The sequence below is a fragment of the Giraffa tippelskirchi genome, chromosome 12, assembly GCF_054371585.1.
Source record: "Giraffa tippelskirchi isolate mGirTip1 chromosome 12, T2T-mGirTip1v1.2.pri, whole genome shotgun sequence".
NCBI lineage: Eukaryota > Metazoa > Chordata > Mammalia > Artiodactyla > Giraffidae > Giraffa > Giraffa tippelskirchi.
This window is the reverse complement of record NC_137286.1, coordinates 20039721-20065376: the sequence shown is the minus strand read 5'-3', so window position 1 is coordinate 20065376 and position 25656 is coordinate 20039721. Positions and strand designations below refer to the sequence as shown.

The 25656-nt window shown below is 39.3% G+C and overlaps 1 protein-coding gene across 3 annotated transcripts in view; it reads right to left on the bottom strand.

Annotated features, from left to right (window-relative positions):
* Nucleotides 1-25656, bottom strand: part of LOC145528812 (uncharacterized) — a 612770-nt gene that overhangs the window by 222027 nt on the left and 365087 nt on the right. For 2 of the 3 annotated variants that reach the window (XR_014070710.1, XM_081547827.1), the window contains one exon: nt 19100-19661. Coding sequence is in view for 1 of the 3 variants with exons in the window: in XM_081547827.1 (XP_081403953.1) it covers nt 19567-19661 (95 nt within the window). In the remaining 2 variants the exon portion in view is untranslated. The remainder of the gene's footprint in view (nt 1-19099; nt 19662-25656) is intronic. The other variant, XR_014070713.1, reaches the window with a different exon arrangement.

The following is a 25656-nucleotide window of genomic DNA, read 5'->3' as shown; positions in this document are numbered from 1 at the left end:
GCCTACTTCAACCTGCGCTGCCAATTATTTTTCCAAACACATTTTTTTTTTCACTAGTTACTTCCCTGCTTAAATTATCTTAGTAACTCTAGTTATCTGTTTTATATACCCCAGATTTCTTAGCCTCACATGACCTAACTTCCCTATTTAGCAACTGCTGCCTAACCCCCCAACCTACGGCTGTCCCTCCCAACTTAGCGGAACACATTTACGTTCTTGTGTGTTCCTCGTCTGGTCTCTGACCCTGATGCAACCCTGCATGTGCCCTCTCCTCCACCCACTCAAACACGACAGCCTACATCATGTCTCATTCCTAGTATTACTTGACAGTAGATTTGTAAGCCTTGCTGAGTTTTCCTTTTCAGTGTTTAATTTGTATCCAGTGATTTCAAAAGAAAGTTACTCTCTTAATCATATCCTCAATCTTCCTTAAAAATGATTGAGGATCAAGGGCCACAATACTCCACCCTTTCTTCTTCCTCCCTAACCACAGAGTCATGAACTAAAGAGGCCCAGGTCTGGTCCTAAGCAAGGCCTAATCATTTCTCTGAGCTGTAGTTTCCTGATGTGTTAAACAGAGCTAGCACCCACCTCAAATGATTATTGGGAGCATCACATGAGAAATCTATAAAAGGTATTTAAACTATCTGCTGCAGCATAAGCACGCAATAATAGCAAGCATTGTTAATTTTCATATTTAAATTAGGACTACTCCTTCTTATTGTTTTTTTTTTTTTTTTTTTTTTTTAATTCTCTGCAACTTTTCAAGGCCTGGAGACAGTTTCCAAGAAGATGTGAGGGTGGCTGAGGCATGTATGGCTGTGGACAATGGGCCTAACTCACCCTCCTTTGCTCTCCGCATTTGTCTGTCAGTTTCTCTGAGCCCTAAGACATGAGTTCATTTAGACCATGAGAGTGAAAGGATATGACAGAGTTGGACATCTGTTGGAACCAGAAAAAACAGGCCTTTATCCTGCTTTAATCTGGGGCTAGATTAAACTGGCTTCCCTGGTGGCTCAGCAGTAAAGAATCCATCTGCAACGCAGGGGACACAGGTTTGATCCCTGGGTCAGGAAATCCCCTGGAGAAGGAAATGGCTACTCACTCCAGTAATCTTGTCTGGGAAATCCCATGGGCAGAGGAGCCTGGTGAGCTACAGTCCATGACGTCACAAAAGAGTTGGATGAGACTAAAAAACAACAAGGACCAACTAGGTACTCTCAAAAAAGTCACTGGGTGTAATATTTGAAATAATTAGGTCCTAGTAGTTCACGTATGGTGAGTACTGTTGGGATCTTGCTAACAAAGATTTGAGGATGCTGACAGCCACCGGCAGATAAAGGAACTGAGACTAGGCCACGCGGCACTGAGGCTGCAGTGCCTACCTGCTGCTAAGATCAGAGTGACCTTCTGTTCCTTCTACTCTACTAAAAGCTGAATCACTGCTATAGGAAATCAACTGCTAGGTCATTTCTATTCCGATGAAATTTTTCAGTTTTAGACTGAGCTAACTTCGGAGAAAATATTTCTTTCCCAGAGCCCCTCTAAGGACATTTCGTTTTCTCTTTACTTTGCTGGTGGTCTGGATCTGTTGCTTGAGGTAAAGAACATGATTCCATAAAAGTCAATGCCTTTGTCTCTTCCTCCATTACACTTTCCTGTCTTAACAATTTACGGCTATCAACGTCTCCTGGGTAGTTTCTGTACACCTGGAAATTGTTTACCAAGAGCAACTTTCCTACCAATTGTTGGAATGTGAGCAGGACACTATGTACGCTGATAATGTTCCAAGGTTCTTGGGGGCCGAGCAAAGGGCCAGACTCCTCTGGCTTGTAGTCAGGATACTCCACAGTTTTATTGCCGCCTATCTCTCCAGTCTAATTTCTCAGAACCTTCAGAGCATACCTCAGGTTTCAGCCTAATTCATTCATTCATCCAAGACATAGTTACTGAACACCAGCTTTGAGCCAGGCCCTGTAATAGGTACTGAGGATTCGGTATGAAGGGACACAGTGCCTGAGCCAGTGGGGCTTAGAATCTAGCAAAACAGATAGATAGTAAGAAAATTAACTACTCAAAAGTTAAATATAGTTATGCTTTTTGCTCTGTCTGTGCTCAGTCGCTCAGATGTGTGCGACTCTTTGTGACCCTATGGACTGTAGCCTGCCAGGCTCCTTTGTCCGTGGAACTGTCCAGGCAAGAATACTGGAGTGGGTTGCCATTTCCTACTCCAGGGGATCTGCTCAACCCAGGGATTGAACCTGTGTCTCTTGGATCTCCTGCACTGGCAACAGTTGTGCTAAACACAGCACAAATATACAGTGTGCAATGACAGTGAATAACAACAGAGCACCTCACCAAGCCTCTGGGTATTAAACTTTGTGAAAATTACGTACAGGCCAGACTCAGTAAGGTGTTAGTCAGGTAAAAGGAGAATAAACAAAAGGAATATTCCAAGCTGAGGGATGGTATTTCCAAATGCCCTGTGGGGCTTCCCTGGTGACTCAGACAGTAAAGAAACTACCTGCAATGCAGGGGACCTGGGTTCGATCCCTGGGTTGGGAAGATTCCCTGGAGGAGGAAATGGCAACCCACTCCAGTATTCTTGCCTGGAGAACCCCATGGACAGAGGAGCTTGGTGGGTGACAATCTATGGGAGTCGCAAAGAGTCAGACACGACTGAGCGACCGAGCACAGCAGAGCACAGGAAGGTGCCTGGTGTAGTTGAGCAGAGTATCAGCACTTAATTCTGGAGAATCAGTCATGCAGGACTTGTGAAATCATTTAAATATCTGACCATTTTCCTTTTACATCATGAGATTTCCTGCTTTGGGTTTTTGTGCATCCTGTTCTCTCCTCCCTATGTACCTAAGTATGATCTATCCTAAAAAGCCAACTTCACGTGCTCTGCCTTCCATTCTGGCATCCCTGTTTCTTGAAACTGGGCATGCAAAAGGTAGAAAGGGGCTTCTTTGATCCTCAGGGGCTTCTGTTGACATTCCTTGACTACATCGTTCCTGCAGCAGCTCAGTTCCTGTGCCCCAGAAATCCAGAAACTCACAGAAACCCAGCCTCCCTATGTATATGTGCAGACATTTTGTACAGTGCTTATCAATATTCTTAGGGTGCTTCACCAAATGGTTTAGGGGCCCCCTTTGCTCTGAACCCTACAGCGTTGCCCACCGGGACCTCGGTGCCGCCTGCCATTGCTACAATACCTCTGAGGTGTGCTCCAGGATCAAGTTTTCTTCTAAGTGATATCTTCATGTCTATAAATTCTCCTTCTGAAAGGTCATATTGCCTTCTTCAGTCAGACAGCCTTCCCCACCAGCTGTCCCACTGCATCCGTTTATGACTCAGGTACCCACATTTACATGTGCTGCTGTGTGTAATTCTTCCATGGGATTCTGCAACAGCGGCTGCAATGTACACCTTCCCTCCTTTAAAAATCTAAGTCGACACGGAGACTCTAAGTCTATCTTTTATGACCCTCCTTTTCAAGTTATTATTTTGTAAAAAATAGAGATACAAATCCTATAAACAAGGTCTTAGAGGGTATTTTTCTCTTTTACTTCCTCTTGTCAAGAGCTTTTATAACTTTCCAAAGATTTTCAAAGTCATTTTTAACCCAGTACATTGGTTTACCCCAAATCAGTGACTCCTGAGAGCCCCCACTCTTCCCTGAATAATAACCAAGTGTTCAGAAGTTGTCTCAAAACATACTGGCCCTCATTCTGAAGAATGAGTCAGTCTATGGGGCAGATTTGGTCTGTGCAGAGAATGACAGTAAAGCCTAGTAAATCTCTATGTAGAAGACATAAAATTCAGTCCACAAGCTCACATGAAAAAAAAATAATACATTATTGCATTTCTTCTAAATCAAATCAAATCAGGTCCTGAGCCCTCATCCCTCTCAGAAATTACTGGTGCTCCCCGGCTAGACTGTTTCAGGGATATGGGGCTAGGGAGACCCCTCCATTCATGTCATAGGTTCATACTGGCTTACACTTCATTGCTGATAAAAGCAATTTATTTTATTCCCAAAGTCATTCAACTGCTATCAAACATTATTCTAATTGTACATGCCACCCAACGCAGTTCCCTTCAATCAGATGGTTCTGCTTCTGTGAGTATGTAAAATCCAGAAATTTTTACCCCAGCCCCTGGGATCCTGTCTTTTAAGTGGATCACACACACAGATATTCCTTCTGGGAGCCTAACATTCCCTAGAGGGACCCACACTAAGTACAGACCAGCAACCCAGATTCTGTTTTACTCCACCCTCCAAATGCTTGCTCTTGTTACAAAGGAATTAATCACTTTTTCTTCTCATTGACCCAGACATTCAGCATCATCTCTTTGATGAGCTCATGCTTTAGGACAAAAAAAGTCAGAAAGGCAGTGCATAAGAGCCAGCCCTACAGAAAAGCCTTCACCAAAGGGAGGCGTCACTGTAAGATCTGGTTATCTTAGGGAACTGAAGGACAAATACTAACACATGGCAACATTTTAATAAATTTTCTGTCACAGCCATGAGTAATCAATTTTTCCTTTTCATAACCATAACATATTGTATCTTATAACTTTTGGTCTTGTGCCTATGACTATGTGTGAATATATATACATATGTATCTTTATTCTGTATCAGTTAATAAGGTCTGTAAAAGAAGCAACACAAGTTCTTTTTTTAAAAAAAAATATTCATTTATTTGACCGTGTTGGGTCTTGGTTGTGACATGAGGGACCTTCACCGGGTCATGTGGGATCTCTTTTGAGGTGCGCGGACTCTCTAGTTGTGGCGCACAGGCTCAGGAGTTGCAGTGGATGGGCTTAGCTGCTCCACGGCATGTGGGAACTTAGTTCCCTGATAAGGGCTTGAACCCATGCCCCCTGCATTGCAAGGTGGTTTCCTAACCACTGGACCACCAGGAGTTCAACTTCTTTCTTTAATGCCTTATAATAACAAGCATGAAGTAGGCTCTGAATAACGATTTGAAAAATGAATAAAGGAATGTTCATAAAGCAATGACAATGCTATTTCAAATTTTAAATGTAAATTATGATTTCCAAATCAGAAAAAAAAAGATTAAAAATGCTGATACAAGCAATTTATTTCATTCCCAAAGTCATACCACTGCTAACAAACATCACTCTAACTGTACAAGTTCAAAAGGCTAAATAGGGTTTAAAGTATTAGACTGGTGACTAAACTAAGGACTAGGCCAGGAGTCATCATTATTTCAATCCCTGGGTTGGGAAGATTCCCTGGAGGAGGAAATGACAACCCACTCCAGTATTCTTGTCTGGAGAACCCCATGGACAGAGGAACTTGGTGGGCTACAATCCATGGGGTCACAAAGAGTCAGACACAACTGAGCGACTGACACATACATCATTGTTTAGGATTAATAACTCACTCCTTGATAAGACAGTCTTGTCTCAAGACTACTAAAAAATGAATTTACATTCATATCTCCCAAACCTAAGCATCTTTAACTGTTGTCTCTGCTAAGTATGAACATTCAAGTTCTAGGTCTCCAAACCTAGACAAAGGTTATATACTACAAGTTTGTTCCCAAGGACAAGCATCAAATCTGCCACCAGAAGATAATGAGATGATAGTAATGTGTGGGGATATTACAGATGCATTGCACAGATTTTCACATTTGCAAATTGCATTGCTTATGGCTTTTCTTAATAATTTTTATATGCTCAATCTCCCCTACTGAGTCTAGCAAATACTTTGATTTAGAGGGCTGGAATTGGTTTCACATTCAAATCAAGTGATGAGCAACATAAGGAAATATTTCACAGAAACATAAAATTCCTTAAGGCTTTGGAGATCAAATGTTCTTCCTTATTTTATTCTCTTAAACATTAATTATTACAGGGCCCCCACATGGAAATACACAGGGGAACAAGATGAACTGTGTTTGTCTTAGAAATACATTTGCTTCCATTAACGGACCACATTCTTTTTCTATTTAAACCCAATTTATCTTGTCACATTGTTAGATTAACGCATTTCCTAAATATTTAAGTGTCAAATAAAACCATCACCCTCATTAGCTTGAGGAAATTGGAAAGATCAAATTGATGAGAGGTGTCAAGAGTTCTAAGTTTTTAATTTTGATTGTGGCAAATAGCCCAGCCCCATGCTGGTCATTAACAGCAGAAGCTGAAAGGGAATGTACCTGTGCATACACACACACACACACACACATACACACACACACGTGTGTGTGTGTGTGTGTGTGTGTGTGTGTGTGTGTGTGTGAGAGAGAGAGAGAGACCAAGCAAGGAAGAGATTGTGGTGGTGGTGTTTTGGATCTTCCCTCAGGCACTCTGGTATTCAGGCCTTCTGAATTCTTCTCAGCATTTTTTACTTTAGAAGAAATTATTTTGAGAAAGCACTAAAAACAGCAAATGTCATTGCAACTGTATAAACAACATTCTTAATCCTATAGCAATATCCTTTGGCCCTGGACATTTGCTCTCCAAGAAATAAACTAAGATTACATTCTCCTTTGAATCCACTAAAACTCAATTTTATATCATTTATTCAGTCAAGGACTAAATATCCAAATCCCTGAAGTATTCAACTTCCTACTCCAAAACCAATAACAACAAAAATTCCCTTGATTCAAGCAGGACCTATTAATAAATTACTCATACATAGTAATTATTGCTGACCACAAAATATCATGCTTAATAACATTCCAGTAACCAAAATATGTTACTGAGGCTCAGGAAGAAGCTAAATTCTAATGAGTAATTCGTGCAAGAAGGAGATAAGATTGAACAGCAACAAAAAGAGACTTCTAAAAAGAATATATGGGGCTTATATTTTATAGCAAGACTGAGACAAAAGCATAAGGACATAAATAATGAATCATTTTGAATTTTACAACTCGAAATTTGGCCTTCAAATCCTATGCTGGAATTGCACTTCCCCATTCTTTGATGAGGACAAATTTCTTTTTAAGTACAGTGAACATTCAGTAGCTCAGTGTATGGCATGATCATTAAATCAATGAGCCAGCCTATGATAATAAGCCACTCACAGCCCTCTCCCTTATAGTACTCAGCCATCGTTTTATTCTGCTTTGCTCTTCTGACCTCAGTATCAGTGCTTTATTTTACCACTACAAAGATGATATTTTGAGAGCAGATTCAACCTTTAGCTGCCTGTTCTCCAACTCTGATTATGTCCTGTAATGTCAAAGACTGTTCTCAAAGAAGAAAGCCAAAGGAATAAAAATTCTTGTTAAGTGTTCCACATTTTTCACTGACACTAGCTCCTTCATTTGCATAAATTGTTAGATAGCCAACACAATCAACAAATATTTATTATTCATCAGCTTTATTCAGAGTCCTGTGCTAGCTGGAGAGGATACAAAGATGAATAAATCACAATCTCATCCTCTAAAGCTTATACTCTAACTCAAGAATGGGAAACTTATGGCACATGTGCCATTATTGCCTTACCATAGATTCTGACTGACAGAGTCCAACTCTTTGTTAAAGAGGCATCAACCCCCTCTGATGTCTGTCTTACTCCAGTTTGGTACTCTTCAATTGGAAGAACTGAACAGCTCTGCATCGAAGATTTAACCCTTTTCCAGGCCTAGGCATGTGCAGCCTATGAGCACCTTAGGACGGAATGGAAAATCAGTTCATCATGTGCCAACTGTAGTAGGTAGGTATCAGAAGCCTAGGAAGCCACACCAAGTTCATCAGGAAAGTTTTCTTTTGTTGCCTATCTGTGTTGCCTCATGCTGCCAAACGTCATTTGTACCTATATATTCTCAATAGCCTAATTTCCAGCCAAGTATTAGACATGTATATTCAAGACTCAACTGTATTAATGATCTCTGTGTGATCCTAGCACACTGGAGACCAGATAACTGTCCATAATTCTGGGGTCACTTGGAAGACTCTCGGACTTCCCCGGTAGTTAAGACAGCAAAGAATCTGACTGCAATGTGAGAGATCCAGGTTCAATTCCTGGGTTGAGAAGATCCCCTGCAGAAGGAAATAGTAACCCACTCCAGTATTTCTGCCTGAGAAATCTCAAGGACAAAGGAGCCTGGCAGGCTACAGTCCATGGGGTCGCAAAGAGTTGGACACAACTGAGTGACTAATGCTATGAAGGGACTATGGAAGACTCTAGAAATGTTAATGCTGAGTATTTCCTAGGCCTTGGCTGACGCATGCTCTCCACCTTCAACATCTTCTCCAACCTTATTCCTCACTAGAGCTTTTCCACCTACATTACTTAAAGCAGATGCTTTTTTCTAGGGTCACGATCAATGTAAGGTAAAGATATACCAGGAAGGGACTGACTGCATGAATATCTAACACTGGTCTTAACAATCCCAAATTTTCTCCCATTTGTCTGTTACTTAATATTTTACTTTCTATGTGGAAAATAAAAAGTTCAATGTAATTTCCCCCTTCACTGACTCACTGTTCAATGTCTGTGCTGCTACTCTGTATGGATCAATTTAGAGTCCCTATTGTGAACATAGTCCAGCCAAATCTTTAAAAGATATTTATATGAAAGTACCTAACACAGTATAGACCAGACCTATAATCCAAAATTTGTCATTTCTAGATTTTAAGCTTCACTTGGCCCTAACTAGAACTATTATGAATGGTTTCTGTCTTTAGAAATTAAGTTTTCTAAAAAGTATACTCAATAGACCATCACCTGAATTTTTCTGAGAATGAATTCAGAATTTTTCATCCACCTTCAAGATTTACATCTTCTACTTTCTCTTAGAAAACAGATTATTTAATACTATCTGGTTTGTTATACCAAAATGTTGCAATAGTATTCAACTCTAAGGAATTAAATAGACTCAGAAGTCAGAAATGTGAAAAATGTTTTTATACTTCCTATTTCCATCAGTGCAATGAAGACCTGACACATATCTTTGTAATTTGGGGTCTAAGAAGATATGTATGTCTAGAATAAACCGTTCTAGGTAGGTATGACTCATCAAAATGCTGTCAGAAAGGAATAAACAGTATATTACTGAATTGCTAAATATAAGAGATGTTGAGTAGATATTAAATATGCTTTCAACAAAATGATTTACATCATTTGGATTGCTGATGCCTGGGGGAAAAATCTTTGTATTGCCTTGGTTCTCAATCCTTCTTATAAGCTATAATAATTGATCCATGTTGCTATAAATTAAAACATAAGAGTAATTTATGGCACTTAGAGAAAGATCTAACCAAAAAACATAACATTGAATTAATTCCTAAATTTTGTAGTTGATTCTTTATAGAGTCACTTATGAAGACTGATTCCTGTTCCTTTTGGATTTCTTCAGGAGAAATGTTTCCAACATGGCATTTCCTACATTCTTAGCATTTCATCAGCCCTAAAATATGGCATGCTTAAGTCAATAATGGAATAAGAATTAAGTTGTTGCTGTCATTCAGTTGCCAAGTCGTGTCTGACTCTGCACTCCATGGACTGCAGTACACCAGGCCTCCCTTTCCTTCACTATCTCCCAGAGTTTGCTCAAACTCAAGTCCATTGAATCAGTGATGCCATCCAACCATCTCATCCTCTATCGCCCCCTTCTCCTCCTGCCCTCAATCTTTCCCACCATCATGGTCTTTTCTAATGAGTCGCTCTTCACATCAGGTGGCCAAAGTATTGGAGCTTCAGCTTCAGCATCAGTTCTTCCAATAAATATTCAGGGTTGATTTCCTTTAGGATTGACTCATTTGATTTTCTGGCAGTCCAAGGGACTCTCAAGAGTCTTCTCCAGCACCGGTCAGAAAGCATCAATTCTTTGGCACTCAGCCTTCTTTATGGTCCAACTCACATCCACACATGTCTACTGGAAAAACCATAGCTTTGACTACATAGACCTTTGTTGATAAAGTAATGTCTCTGCTTTTTAATATGCTGTCTAGGTTTGTCATAGCTTTCCTTTTTTTTTAATTTTTTTTAATAAATGAAATATTTTTGTTATTTTATTTATTTTTTTAATAAATTTATTTATTTATTTTAGTTGGGGGCTAATTACTTTACAATATTGTAGTGGTTTTTGCCATACATTGACATGAATCAGCCATGGGTTTACATGTGTTCCCCATCCTGAACCCCCCTCCCACCTCCCTCCCCATCCCATCCCTCTGGGTCATCCCATTGCCCCAGCCCTGAGCATTTGTCTCATGCATTGAACATGGAATGGTGTTCTGTTTCACATATGATAATATACATGTTTCAATGCTATTCTCCCAGAATGTCCCACCCTCACCTTCTCCCTCAGAGTCCATAAGACTGTTCTATGCATCTGTGTCTCTTATTCTGTCTCGCATATAGGGTTATCGTCACCATCTTTCAAATTCCATATATATGCATTAGTATACTGTATTGGTGTTTTTCTTTTTGGCTTACTTCACTCTGTATAATGGGCTCCAGTTTCTTCCATCTCAATAGAACTGATTCAAATGTATTCTTTTTAATGGCTGAGTAATATTCCATTGTGTATATGTACCACAGCTTCCTTATCCATTCGTCTGCTGATGGACATCTAGGTTGTTTCCATGTCCTAGCTATTGTAAACAGTGCTGCGATGAACATTGGGGTACACGCTGGGAATAGAACTGCCATATGACCCAGCAATCCCACTGCTGGGCATACACACTGAGGAAACCAGAATTGAAAGAGACACGTGTACCCCAATGTCATAGCTTTTCTTCCAAGGAGCAAGCACCTTTTAATTGCATAGCTGCAATCACAGTCCAGAGTGATTTTGGAGCCTGAGAAAAAAAACTCTGTCACTGTTTCCACTTTTTTCCCCATTTATTTGCCATGAAATGATGTGACCAGATGCCTTGATCTGAGAAGCATGGCTTCTCAGCTCAGTGGGTAAAGAATCTGTCTACTACTGCAGGAGACACAGGAGATGCAGGTTTGATCTCTGGGTGGGGAAGATATACTGGAGGGTGAAATGGCAACCCACTTTAGTATTCTTGCCTGAAAAATCCCATGGACAGAGGAGCCTGATAGACCACAGTTCCACGGGTCACAAAGAATTGGACATGACTGAGCTTAGTTTTTTTTTAATTTTGAATTTCAAGCCAGCTTTTTTACCCTCCTCTTTCAACCTCATCAAGAGGCTCTTTAGTTCCTCTTCACTTTCTGCCATTAGGGTGGTATCATCTGCATTTCTGATGTTGTTAATATTTCTCCCAGCAATGTTGACTCCAGTTTGTAAGCCATCCAGCCTGGCATTTCACTAGATGCACTCTGCATAGAAGTTAAATAAACAGGGTGACAATATACAGCCTTGATGTACTCCTTTCTCAATTTTAAAACAGTCCATTGTTCCATGTCCAGTTTTAACTACTGCTTCTTTACCTGCATACAGGTTTCTGAGGGAGCAGATAAGGTGGTCTGACATCCTCTTCTCTTTAAGAATTTGTTCACAGTCAAAGGCTTTCATGTAGATCAATGAAGCAGAAGTAGATGCTTTTCTGAAATTCTCTTGTCTTTTCTATGATCCAACAGATGTTGGAAATTTGATCTCTGATTCATTTGCCTTTTCTGAATCCAGCTTGTACATCTGGAAGTTCTTGGTTCATGCTCTGTTGAAGCCTAGCTTGAAGGATTCTGAGCATTACCTTGCTAGCATGTGAAATGAGTGCAACTGTACTCAGTAGTTTGAACATTCTTTGGCATTGCCTTTCTTTGGGATTGGAATAAAACCTGACCTTTTCCAGTCCTGTGGCCATTGCTGAATTTTCCAAATTTGCTGGCATATTGGGTGCAACACTTTAATAGCATCATCTTTTAGGATTTTAAATAGCTCAGCTGGAATTCAATCTCCTAAGTACCTTTGTTCATAGTAATGCTTCCTAAGGCCTACTTGACTTCACATTCCAGGATGTGTGGCTCTAGGTGAGTGACCACACCATCATGGTTATCCAGGTCATTAAGAATTTTTCTGTATAGTTCTTCTGTGTATTTTTGCCACCTCTTCTTAATATCTTCTGCTTCTGTTAGGTCCATACCATTTCTGTCCTTTATTGTGCCCATCTTTGCATGAAATGTTCCCTTGGTATCTCCAGTTTTCTTGAAGAGATCTCTAGTCTTTCCCATTCTATTGTTTTCCTCTATTTTTCTGCATTGTTCATTTTAGAAGGCTTTCTTATCTATCTTTGCTATTATTCTTTGAAACTCTGTATTCAGCTGAGTATATCTTCCCCTTTCTCCTTTGCCTTTCATTTCTCTTATTTTTTCAGCTATTTTATAAGGCCTCCTTAGATAACCACTTTGCCTTCTTGCATTTCTTTTTTCTTGGGAATGGTTTTGGTCACCACCTCCTGTACAATGTTATGAACTTCCGTCCATAGTTTTTCAGGCACTCTGTCTACCAGATCTAATTCCTAAGTTACTGGAGGAAATTGTGGCTAGCACTTTTGATACCACAAGTGTAATATGCTAACACACCATAAGAGCTGTATGTCTTTACTGCTTGATCATCAAGGGTAGCAATTATCGTTATTCAAAGAGCCAGCATACTCATGGTCTAGTCCTCGTACCTTATTCTAACGCAGATATAAATCACCTATAAGATTTTTTTAAAGAACTTGAAGTCTTCTCTGATTGTATTCTTCTTCTCAGATCTTCCTCTGAAAAGTCTTTTACACCTTCTGACTCTGATTCTCCAGTTAATGCTAAACTGCAGTGCCGGACTTACCACTTTTTTAGAAACAAGTCTTGCAACCCTAGCATGAGGCATATCATTTCTCTAAGAGTTCTGTAGCAACTTGACACTTTTAGCATACATTTGGAGCTAAGAATCCATAAATGCTGGAAAATACTCATCTATATGTATCATTCTTCATCAAAGATGACACAACTGGGAACATTTTCAGTAGAACTGAGGGAAAAAGATCAAGCAAAGTAGCCTGCACCATGCTGTTTCTTCTTAATTATTAATCTTGTAAATGCCAAATGTTGTCTTAAGAGGCCAATTTAGAAAGCTGGGAAATGGAGCAACAGAGTGACTGTGTAGAGTAGATGTTTAATAATATTTGCTGGTTAAGTGAAGAGATAATACAAGAGAGAAAGAAACAAGGGATGTTTGGTTCCTAGGGCTGCCTTAAAAAATGTATTACAAATTGGTAGCTTAAAACAATAGAACTCACTCTCTTGTGGTTCTTCCTTGGGGACCCTTGACTTGCAGCTTCATCCCTCTAATCTCTTCCTCTACAGTGAGTCTCTGTCTTCAGATTAGTTATCTTCCCCTTTTCATTAGGATACCAGTCATACTGGCCCAGGGTCCATCCTAATGACCTAATCATAACTTGATTATGTCTGCAAAGATCTTCTGTCCAAGGTCACATTTATATGTACTAGAAGTTAGGACTTCAACATATTGGGGGGATACATACTTCTCTACTCATAAGACAAGAGTAGAGAAAAATAAACAAAGAAAAGAAATATTGCTTAGAACACTTCAGGAAATAATTCTGAACACTGGTATATTAACTACAGTAGTGTTTTCTAAGACTAAAGACTTGGATTAGGTCCCTTAAGTGTTTCCATTCTTGCCTTTCATTCACTTATCACTTTTTATTTAATTTTTCCCACTGTCTACTGGAAATGTCTTCTAATCATCACAACCAAGGATCATTAGTTTCCACCTCTTCATATTTTTTTCAGTTTATACATTTTCTGACCACCCATAAAAGAGTGCTTTTTCTTCTGCTCCTCATAGCTAAAGAGTATAACATGAAAGGATCATACCTATATTTTTGTTCCTATTAAAAATTATTATATGATCCATAATGAGATATTTTCTATTAATCTTAATGCTGGTACTAATATTAAGTACAGATTCTACGCAAAAATCAGTTCGGTTCAGATCAGTCACTCAGTCGTGTCTGACTCTTTGCGACCCCATGGACTACAGCACGCCAGACCTCCCTGTCCATCACCAACTCCCAGAGTTTACCCAAACTCATGTCCATTGAGTAGGTGATGCCATCCAACCATCTCATTCTCTGTCAACTACCTGGGTGTTATCCTATACCTTGTCCTTTCTCCTGAATTTGGTGCACAATTTTGCAACTACTTGGAAGTTCCAAAATGATTTCTTGAGCAAAATTAATTGAGATGCTGCTGCTGCTAAGTCGCTTTAGTCGTGTCCAACTCTGTGCGACCCCATAGACGGCAGCCCACCAGGCTCCTTCCTCCCTGGGATTCTCCAGGCAAGAATACTGGAGTGGGTTGCCATTTCCTTCTCCAGTGCATGAAAGTGAAAAGTGAAAGTGAAGTCGCTCAGTCGTGTCTGACTCTTTGCGACCCCATGGACTGCAGCCTACCAGGCTCTTCTGTCCATGGGATTTTCCAGGCAAGAGTACTGGAGTGGGTTGCCATTTCCTTCTCTAGTGCATGAAAGTGAAAAGTGAAAGCGAAGTCACTCAGTCGTGTCTGACTCTTTGCGACCCCATGGGCTGTAGCCTACCAGGCTCCTCCGTCCATGGGATTTTCCAGGCAAGGGTACAGGACAGGGGTGCCATTGCCTTCTCCGATTGAGATGCTAGCATACTCAAAATCAGTGCTCCAATCTGTACTTCAAACTCACTTCTCATTTCCTTGGTAATATAATTCCACCAGTGGCAATCATTTTCTTCTAAAGTAAACCAGAAAGGTCAAATCCATTTTAGATTCCTTTTTCCTCAATATTCAGTTTGTCCCCCAGTCATGTCCATCAATCTCTAAATCTTTTTTCTTTTACCTTGTTCATCTGCTTTCTTACAGTCTGTGTAGATTTTTATTCTCCTACATTGTCATAGGCTTGCTTTTTGGTGACAGAAATTATATTGGAATCATCTCTAGGTACAGACCAGGTCTTGCACATAAGAGTATTATATTAACTGAGAAGCACATCTTTAGAAGAAAAGAGAAATTTAAGATACTATCAGATATAAGTGATAGTGAAAGATGTTTAATAACAGAGTTTTATTTAGACTCTTTATACTAGAGTAACATCATGCCTTTTAGCACCCTCCTTTCACTATTCTTACCCTAACTACCTTTTGAATATTCTGCTCACAAAGTCTTATCTATGCTTCCCTAAGGTACCTTATGATCACAGAAGTGTCAGTTTTGAAATCTTGAATGGTCAAATAGTCCTATTATTTTTATTCTGGCCATTAAGTAATGAAAGCAGCTGCTGAAATTCACTGTTTGGCTGACCAATTATTGCTCTATTAACCAGAAAACTACGATCTTCAAAACTATAAGTTAGCTCAGTGGACTCGATAAAACTGTCACAAATAATATAAAAAAATCTAAGATTTTGACAAGTTTTGAAAATGACCTGCTGCCAGGCTCAATCTTAATGTATCACAGAGGCAGCCAAAAAGAGGGCAATTTGCAGTAGAAGATTTTTATATATTTTAAAAATTCATTTTTACTTTATGTCTATATCTTTTCAGGAGTTCCGGATATGTGCCTCTAGATATTTCCCTATATTCTATACTTTAAATATTAATTGAGAACTCTTGACATGTTTCAGAGATTCTATGCCTCTAAGGTCCCTTTTACAACCTCTTACTTCCTAAGCAATCTAGTTGAAAAGGAAAGTTAGATGGAGTACTTCGGCATCAATGTGATAACAAGCAAGTGCCCAAGTCAGACAAATGACAAAATAAAATGTTTTCGTGAAGCACGCTGCCCATACAGCCTGTGCTGGCTTGCTTTAAATGTCACCAAATTGTTCCTCTATATAAGAAAATCAGTAATCCGTTATTTGGCTCAACCCAGTAATTACATTTGAATAGCAATTTAGAGCTTTGAAAGAACTTTTGCATGTTTATTTTACTGCACTGTCAAAACTGTTCTATCAGTCAGAGTTAAATCAAGATATGAGAACCACTACAACAGGTATTACAATAAGGGATTATATATAGGAATGAAGATTTACACAGATGTGGTAGGAGCTGGGCAGATGAAGGTCTGGAAGGAGAAAGAAGAAGATAGAGTAGAAAATCATCACTAATCATGTCATCTGGAAGTCATCTCAGACAGGAGGGGAATTTAGCAACCATGCAGATTCTATGAATTCTACCTCTTCTATGGAAACTTCTACCCTGGGGAAATTTCTGCCTCTTTGAAAATCACCCCATCTGTGGGTCTGGGACCAAGTGCCTGGTGGGAGACTGAGGACCACTGCTGATTAGCAAGACCAGCTGTCTGGAAAGTAAGCTGAATGCAAAACAGGAAGCGGACAATGACTGGCTGGTACCCACTCAATTCCTCTGTGTCTGTTCATCATTGTGTCTGTCTACCACAGGCTTCCAAGTTATCCCTGTTCTGCTTCCACCTTCCAAATCTTATGTGAGTTCCTTTTTTGATTCACAGCAACCCTGCATGGAGAAGAGGTGACTCAGGTAAATGTAGTTCTCCACCTTGGACAGAGGCAGCAAGCCAAGTTGGTGCTATTTTGTTAAGATGTTGGAGTCTGATTTTCCTACCCTATTCCATAGATGAGGAAATTGAGACATGGCTCACTTAACACCACTTGGCTAATAAACAATATATTCAGGCACGATTTAAATAGACATTTCATGAAAGAAGAAATCCAAATGGATAATAAGCATATTTTATATCCATAAACTTTAAAAATCAAATGTCAATGAACATTCAAGTAGAGAAATGTAAAATTCTGACAATACCAAGTGTTGCAGAGGAATGTTGTTATTTTTCAGTTGCTAAGTTATGTCCAACTCCTTGTGACCACATGGACTTCCCTGTTCTTCAAAATCTCCTGGAGTTTGCTCAAACTCATGTCCATTGAATTGGTGATACTATCTAACTATGTCATCCTCTGTCACCCCCTTTTCTTCCTGCCCTCAATCTTCCTGCTGAGGAACGAGCACAACTATACTGAAAAATAGTCTGAAATTATCTAGAAAACCCAAAGATACCCTATCCTATGTCTCCTCCTATCCTTCATACAGTATACCCTAGATAAACATGTGCACATATACACAAAGAAAGTTCACAGGAGGATTATTCGTATTAACCTAAAATTGGAAACAACCAAAATGTCCATCTAAAAAGAATAAATAACTGTTGTTATATTCATACAATAGAATACTGCACAGCCAGGACAATGAATGGATTAGAATTACACACAAAAATCACAGATTAAACATAGAAAGAAGGCAATAATTACTGTAGAATAAGATTATTTACCTGCTTTCCTTGGGCTATTTTAGAGCTTAGATGTTTTGCCCTCAGACTATGTTCGGTAATAAAATACACATAATACTCGTTTGTACAATTCAAAATCTCATTAGAAAAACTAGGACGAAGAGATCCTTGAATCATTGCATTTTTATGATGCACAAAATTATCACTAACCTCACAAATCTGCATGTTGAATTTCATCTCACGTGCCTCAGCTATTTGCAAAGTAGGAAATATCCATTTTAGTCCTTACACACCCAGTGAAATGCATTATAAACCAAATTAGAAAATATCGCATTTCTTTTAAAGTCCTAGTCTCAGATTCCAAATGACTATAATGTAGGTATTACTGAAACCAGAGTATAGAGATTCTTTCCACACATAGAGAGCATATCCATTCAAACAGACTCTGGTTTTGGTGTACCACCTAGATCCCCTAACTGGGTCAGAGTACCCATCCCCCAGCTGCTGGTACCCTTTTCAGCAGGCCTGTCCTCAGCTGATGAGAGTCATTTTGCCTTAAGATGCTTGAGAGATTACACCTTACCCCTTACCTGATGTAAGAGTGTTAGGAAAAAAAAAAAAAAGCCCTTGTCTTTTGGAAGGATACCTTCTATAGCAACATTCACACTCCTCATGGGAATGTGAATTTGGCTCCGCACAAGAAGAGGCCAAAGCTAGGCCAAAGATGTTCCTCCTGAACATCTTTGCTTGGCTTCTTTTGCTCTATGATGTTTCCCTCATTCCCTTACAAATTTCTCCAGAGAATAGTTTCTCCATCTGTAAATAACTTCCACAAGAATCTCATTCTTCTAGAAACCTTCCCAAGACAGTTGGTACCAGCAGATCTACTGGGGATGAAGAATATAAAGTGGTTTAAGGGAGAAGTTTTTTACTAGTGGACTCACTCACTGTCTCTCAATTCAGTACCATGGGAAGGGATTCTTGAGTTGGCTTAAATACACTGATGGGATGGCTTTCGCAAGCATGAAAACAGTGATGGCCCACATCAAATGTATGCCCAAATTTCTGTGACAGGCTGTGAAGGTAGAAATCAACAGAACTATTATATAAGATCATAAAATTCACCAGCTGACTACATGTCTAGAAACAGCTGGGAGCATTCCCCTTGCCAAGGCAATAAGGAAGGATCAGGTGAGGGGTCACGAGCATCATTGAAAAATTCAGAAGTTCAGGTGTGGTTCTCTGGCGATCAGTACTAATAGAGAAACTATTGCAGATCTGGGCTCCGCAGCAACAGTACAGAACCCTAAGTAGGAAAAGCCAAAAGATATCATTTAATCATCATAGACAAGGTGGAAATAACTATCCAAAATGGGGAGCAAGTTGGAATGGCAGCCAGGGAAGCCTGACTCAAAGTGATCTATGGATATGGCACACACACATTTCATACGTATCCCTAAAGGCAAGATCTTTAAAGAGCCAACAAGAATACTGCATAATATAATCAACAGTGATAGAGAAAGGTCAAGGAGAAGGCTGAGATCAGGCCTCCAAGAAAAGTCACAATCTCTTGCCTCATTTCCAGACCTAAAGGGAAATGGACTAAAGGAAAAAAAAAAACACCAAGGGACTAAAGGGAAAAAAACCACCACAGGTTGTCTTATCTTTTTCTTTCCTTCTTTGCCACCATTTTCAGTGTAAGTGGTTGGCATATACAAGAAAGCAATGTGAGTGACAAAGGATATGATAGGGTTTCTTGGTTGCTCATGTTACTTTGAAAACTTTTACCTACTTTCTCCGTTGGAAGAAAGTCCTGGTATAAACAAAAAGCATGGCCACTTGAAGCTGTCAGCACCGCCCCCCCTGGTTACTCAATTATAGCTGTACCATGTTTACCTTGAACTCACTTTGAGTCTCCCTGAACTTCCATGCATCTTGGGTCCTCCAGAACTCTGTGCTCATGAGACATCACGGACTCTGTGCAGATGGAGTGATTGGGAAAAGTTGATACGCATATTGCATGTATTTCTTCTTATATTCATTGTTCCATCAGACTTCACTTACAAAACGTTAAGTTCAAAGACAAAATTCCAAGATGGTGTCAAGGGTGCATACTTAGTCACTCAGCCATGTCCGACTCTTTGTGATCCCATGGACTACAGCCCACCATCTTTTTGTCCATGGGATTCTCCAGGAAAAACCACTGGAGTGGGTTGGCATTCTCTTCTCCGGAGGATCTTCCCAACCCAGGGATCGAATCTGGGTTTCCCGCACTGCAGGCAGACTCTTTACCGTCTGAGCCAGGGAAGCCCGCCAGGGAAGATGGTGGCAGAGAGCACAAGGTCCTTCCGAGCTTTGGGGACTCACACAAAAGGCCGAGTCACACGCCACGGGAGCCAGTTCTGCCAATATGATGTTTCATGGAAATGTTTGTGAATAAATGCACAAATGAATCTCACTAAAAAAGAAAAAAAGGAAGGAAATTTAAATTAGTAGAATAATGAGTTTTTTAAATCTATCAAATTATCAAACTCATTTTTTCGGAGATAATACCAGAAAGGGTAAAGGTACAGAGAAGTGGGAATTACTAAACCACACCAGCAGATTACTTCTACGTTTCTTCTGTAAAAACTCTTAGCAGGGTTTAAATTCTTTAATACAGCAATTCTGCTTATGGAAATCTAATCTAAGGAAATATTTCAAAATTTCAAACAAAGTAATCTTTGCTCATGTTCACTGCAGCATTAATTTTTAAAAGGAAGAATTGAAAATAACCTTAATGTTTAAGTGAAAGTCACTCAATCATGTCCAACTCTTTGCAATCCCATGGCCTATACAGTCCATGAAATTCTTTAGGCCAGAATACTGGAGTGGGTAGCCTTCCCTTCTCCAGGGGATCTTCCCAATCTAGGGATTGAACCCAGGTCTCCCGCTTGCGGGAGGATTCTTTACCAGCTGAGCCACAACAAGGGAAGCCCTAATGTCTAAGAAGGGCAGCCTAATTAGAAAAAGTTTAATATCTATGTGATAAAATATTAGGACATCATACAAAGCATATATATGAGAAATATTTCTTATCATATAAAATGCCTCATAATATTAAAGAGTAGAAAATTATGTACACATTATAATTCTGTTTTAATAATGACATCTTTAATAAATAATAATAAATATATACATATTAAAGACAGGAAGGAATTCAGAAAAACACAAATAGTGTTGAACTTGGTAGCGGGATTACAGGTGACTTAGTGTCTTTATATGTTTCCTACTTGTTCCTTCTACCATTTTTAACTTCTTTTGAAATTAAAAATGCATACATATATATGTGTATGTATATATTAAACATCAATCATAGGAAAGGCTTCAAACTAACTCTAATTTCTTAATATTAAATTAGAATGTATTCACTTGTGTCTGGTACATTTTTCTAGGTATTTTTCAAAATGTATTTATTTTTAATTGGAGAATAATTGCCTTACAATGCTGTGTGGGTTTCTGCCACACATCAACATAAATAAGCCATAGGTATACACATGTCCCCACCCTTGCAACCTAGTCCTTGAAGCTCCCTCCCATCTCCCACCCCAGTACATTTTTAATAACTTGTATGTCTCTTTATCCCTTCAATTGCTTTGTGAAATCAATGGTATTTAGCTCATGCTATTAAGCCTTAGAAAGGGAGATAAAATAGTGGAAAATTAGTAATAGCTATATTGACAAAAAAGGAAAAGAGCCATGCACTCAGCTTGTATCACTGCTATTTTACTTATGTACAGAACTGATATTTCAATTGATCTTTGAGTCCAATACTTCTTATCCTGTTTCTCAATGAGATGAACTCTGGTACAATTGATATAATGAGGTACTTGAAACACTGTAAAAATGGCCTCAAGGATGCAATTGATGCTCTGGTATACAATTATTGCCTCTGTCATTATCATTATGTTTTCAATATGCTTTTAAATCGTATTTATTCTTTTATATTTCCTAGTTGTGCTTCTGTTCATGGTTAGAAAAAGAAATACAGATACATCAGTATTATAAACTGATCAATACTTGAATATTCATGACAAAGAAACACATACACACACATGTCTATTAACACAAGTCCAAATGGCCATTTCTAACCATATATTTAACTAACAGGAAAAGTAATGAATCTTATCTCTTAATTTATTCAAGTCATTATGAACAACTGCCCACAGAAAACCAGCTTGAGAGTTATTTTGTAAAGAGCTTTAAGGCATGTTTGAACTTTTTAATGAACAGAGAATGCATCATCTTCTCTTCCCAAATAGATAAATATTTCAAAGGAAAACACTCAGACTAGAAATATTTAGGTCAGGATGACCTGCCTGCCCTTTGCTGGACTGATTCAATTAGAGGCAAGTTTCTATCCTCAGTGAAGAGCATCTACAACAGCAAGATTAGGGAGTTTGCATCAATCCAAGGGCCTCAAGGCTGGAGGTAAACCTGCAGGTCATTGAGTCCATCAGTTCTCAAGGAGTCTTTTTATTTTGTGATTCTAGTGATTCTCTGTGAAACAAGTTAAAAAAAAACAAAAATAAAATAATGTGTGTTTCATAAAGTTAACTGTATTCAACTAAAAGTAAGGCCTGAAATCTCAGGAAATATCCTTTTAATGATTTTGTAATTAAAATATCTCTCATGAAAATTAAGTGGTCTTTTTTTTTGCTTTTTAATATCCTGGAATGTGAAGTCAAATGGGTCTTAGAAAGCATCACTACGAACAAAGCTAGTGGAGGTGATGGAATTCCAGTTGAGCTATTCCAAATCCTCAAAGATGATGCTGTGAAAGTGCTGTACTCAATATGCCAGCAAATTTGGAAAACTCAGCAGTGGCCACAGGACTGGAAAAGGTCAGTTTTCATTCCAATCCCAAAGAAAGGCAACGCCAAAAAATGCTCAAACTACCACACAATCGCACTCATCTCACACGCTAGTAATGTAATGCTCAAAATTCTCCAAGCCAGGCTTCAGCAATAAGTGAATCATGAGCTTCGAGATGTTCAAGCTGGTTTTAGAAAAGGCAGAGGAACAAGAGATCAAATTGCCAACATCCGATGGATCATCAAAAAAGCAAGAGAATTCCAGAAAAACATCTATTTCTGCTTTATTGACTATGCCAAAGCCTTTGACTGTGTGGATCACAATAAACTGTGGAAAATTCTGAAAGAGATGAGAATACAAGACCACCTGACCTGCCTCTTGAGAAACCTGTATGCAGGTCAGGAAGCAACAGTTAGAACTGGACATGGAACAACAGACTGGTTCCAAATAGGAAAAGGAGTACATCAAGGCTGTATATTGTCACCCTGCTTATTTAACTTATATGCAGAGTACATCATGAGAAACACTGGGCTGGATGAAGCACAAGCTGGAATCAAGATTGCCGGGAGAAATATTAATAACCTCAGATATGCAGATGACACCACCCTTATGGAAGAAAGTGAAGAGGAACTAAACAGCCTCTTGATGAAAGTGAAAGAGGAGAGTGAAAAAGTTGGCTTCAAGCTCAACATTTAGAGCATCTGGTCCCATCACTTCATGGGAAATGGATGGGGAAACAGTGGAAACAGTGTCAGACTTTATTTTTTGGGGCTCCAAAATCACTGCAGATGGTCATTGCAGCCATGAAATTAAAAGATGCTTACTCCTTGGAAGGAAAGTTATGGCCAACCTAGATAGCATATTGAAAAGCAGAGATATTACTTTGCCAACAAAGGTCCATCTAGTCAAGGCTATGGTTTTTCCAGTAGTCATGTATGGATGTGAGAGTTTGACTGTGAAGAAAACTGAGTGCTGAAGAATTGATGCTTCTGAACTGTGGTGTTGGAGAAGACTCTTGAGAGTCCCTTGGACTGCAAGGAGATCCAACCAGTCCATCCTAAAGGCAATCAGTCCTGAGTGTTCATTGGAAGGACTGATGTTGAAGCTGAAACTCCAATACTTTGGCCACCTCATGCGAAGAGTTGACACATTGGAAAAGACCCTGATGCTGGGAAGGATTGAGGGCACGAGGAGAAGGGGATGACAGAGGATGAGATGGCTGGATGGTATCACCGACTCGATGGACATGAGTTTGGGTAAACTCTGCGAGTTGTTGATGGACAGGGAGGCCTGGCATGCTGCAATTCATGGGGTTGCAAAGAGTTGGACACGACTGAGCGACTGAACTGAACTGAACTGAATATTCTTACTGAAAAAAGAGATGATTGGGGTTAGTTTTATTAGAAAATTCTCTGTTCCATGAAAACTTAAAGATTAGGTAAACAAAGATCTTGTCTCTGCCTAAACCTGAGCCAATTGGTGAGCAAAGACCTGTGGGCTGTAGTGGGCAGGGAGCTTTGGAGGCAACTGGAATAGGATTTGAAGTCTGTGCAACTTTAAATGACTTAACCTAGTTAAGCAATTAATTTCTTTGCCTGTACCAGCTGAAATAATGTTATCTTTGTCTCAAGTTGTGAAAATTATAAAATGAGTGGCTGGCTGACTCTTCAATAACTCAATGCAAATGTCACCTTTTCAAAACGGCCTTGCATGTTTTGCTCTATCAAATGGGCACCCTCTCTTCACCCAGCCATTCTCAATCGCACATCAGGGTACTTATCATTCTCTGGATTCATTTTATTTTCCCATAAGACCCATGACAATGGGACCTTTCCTGTCCTATTCCCATTGCATCCCCAGCAATTAAAATATATGGCCGAATATGGTAGTTGTTGCTGCTGTTGTTGTTTAGTCGCTAAGTCATATTCTACTCTTTGGGATCCCATGGAGTGCAGCATGCCAGGCTCCTCTGTTCTCCACTGTCTCCCAGAGTTTGCTCAAATTCATGTCCATTGAGTTGGTGATGGTGATGCTATCTAACCATTTTATCCTCTGCCGTCCCCTTTTCCCTTTGTCTTAAATCTTTCCCAGCATCGAGGTCTTTTCCAACGAGTAGGCTCTTTGCATCAGGTAGTCAAAGTACTGGAGCTTCAGATTCAGCATCAGTCCTTCCAATGAATATTCAGGGTTGAATTCCTTTAGGATTGACTGGTTAGATCTCCTTGCTGTCCAAGGGACTCTCAAGAGTCTTCTCCAGCACCACAGTTAGAAAGCATCGATTCTTTGGTGCTCAACCTTCTTTATGGTTCAACTCTGACATTCGACATGACTACTGGAAAAACCACAGCTTGACTATGTGGACCTCTGTCGGCAAAGTAATATCTCTGCTTTTTAATATGCTGTCTAGGTTTCTCATAGCTTTTCTTCCAAGGAGCAAGCATCTTTTAATTTCATGAGTGTAGTCACCATCTGCAGTGATTTTGGAGCCCAAGAAAATAAAATCTGTCACTGCTCCCACTTTGTCCTTTCTTTCTGCCATGAAGTGACGGGACAGGATGTTGTGGTCTTAGTTTTGTTTCTTTTTAAATTTTGAGTTTCAAGCCACCTTTTTCACTGTCTTCTTTCACTCTCATCAAGAGGTTCTTTTGTTCTTCTTTTTCTGTCATTAAAGAGATATCATCTGCATATTTGAGGCAATATTCATTGAATATTGAATGAATATAAAGTGTTCAACACAGAAAAGACTCAATAAATGTTAGTTCCCTTTCTCTGACTGAGGAAAAAATATCCATCTCCCTAAAATATCATTTTAATCTTCATCCTCTGAGGCCATCAGAACCCAACCCCAACACATAAGTTATCTCTCTTTACAAACATGTTCTCAAATAAGAAGAAATTGTTTAGGTAACTGTTATTTGAAAAGGCCATCTTTATTTCAGAGCTGGCTACAATTAAGAATGATTATGGGATGGCAACCTCAAATTGGGCTTTGGATGCATATTTATTTATTGAATAAAGAGAATGCCTAATCTTTGAGATTTACACAGATTGCCAGGGAAATGTCATTTAAAACCTTCCATTTAAAAACTATGTATAGTATCTGGTAATTGCTTATATTAATTTGCATTTCAAATCAGTATTGAAAAGATTCACCAGCAGTTGTCTTCAGCTAAATTGTCCTACCCTGCTAATAGCCAACATTAACAAGTAAAACATTTAACTTTACATAAACATGCTAAGTATTAATATTAAAAGGGGAAAGGAAGAGGGAAGGAAGGAAAAAAGTAAAGAAGGAAAGAAAGAGGGAAAGGTATTACCACTGAGCAAGAAGCAAAACCATAAATAAGAAAACTGAAGTCTTCACAGTGTTTCTAAATCTCAAAAATCATGCCTCAGAGAAGATTCCATATACCTGAGACATCATTTCTGGTGTAAGCTGGTCCTGAGTAAGCTGATGCTTCAGCCCAACAGACAAGTGTGGATTTTTTTATTGAATTTTTTCCCTTTTTTTGCTTTTGCAATAGCATGAATATACACCTCTGGCACAAGGAAACAAGAAGCTGAGTGGGACAATCCTACTTGGTCTTGGCTGTCATCTA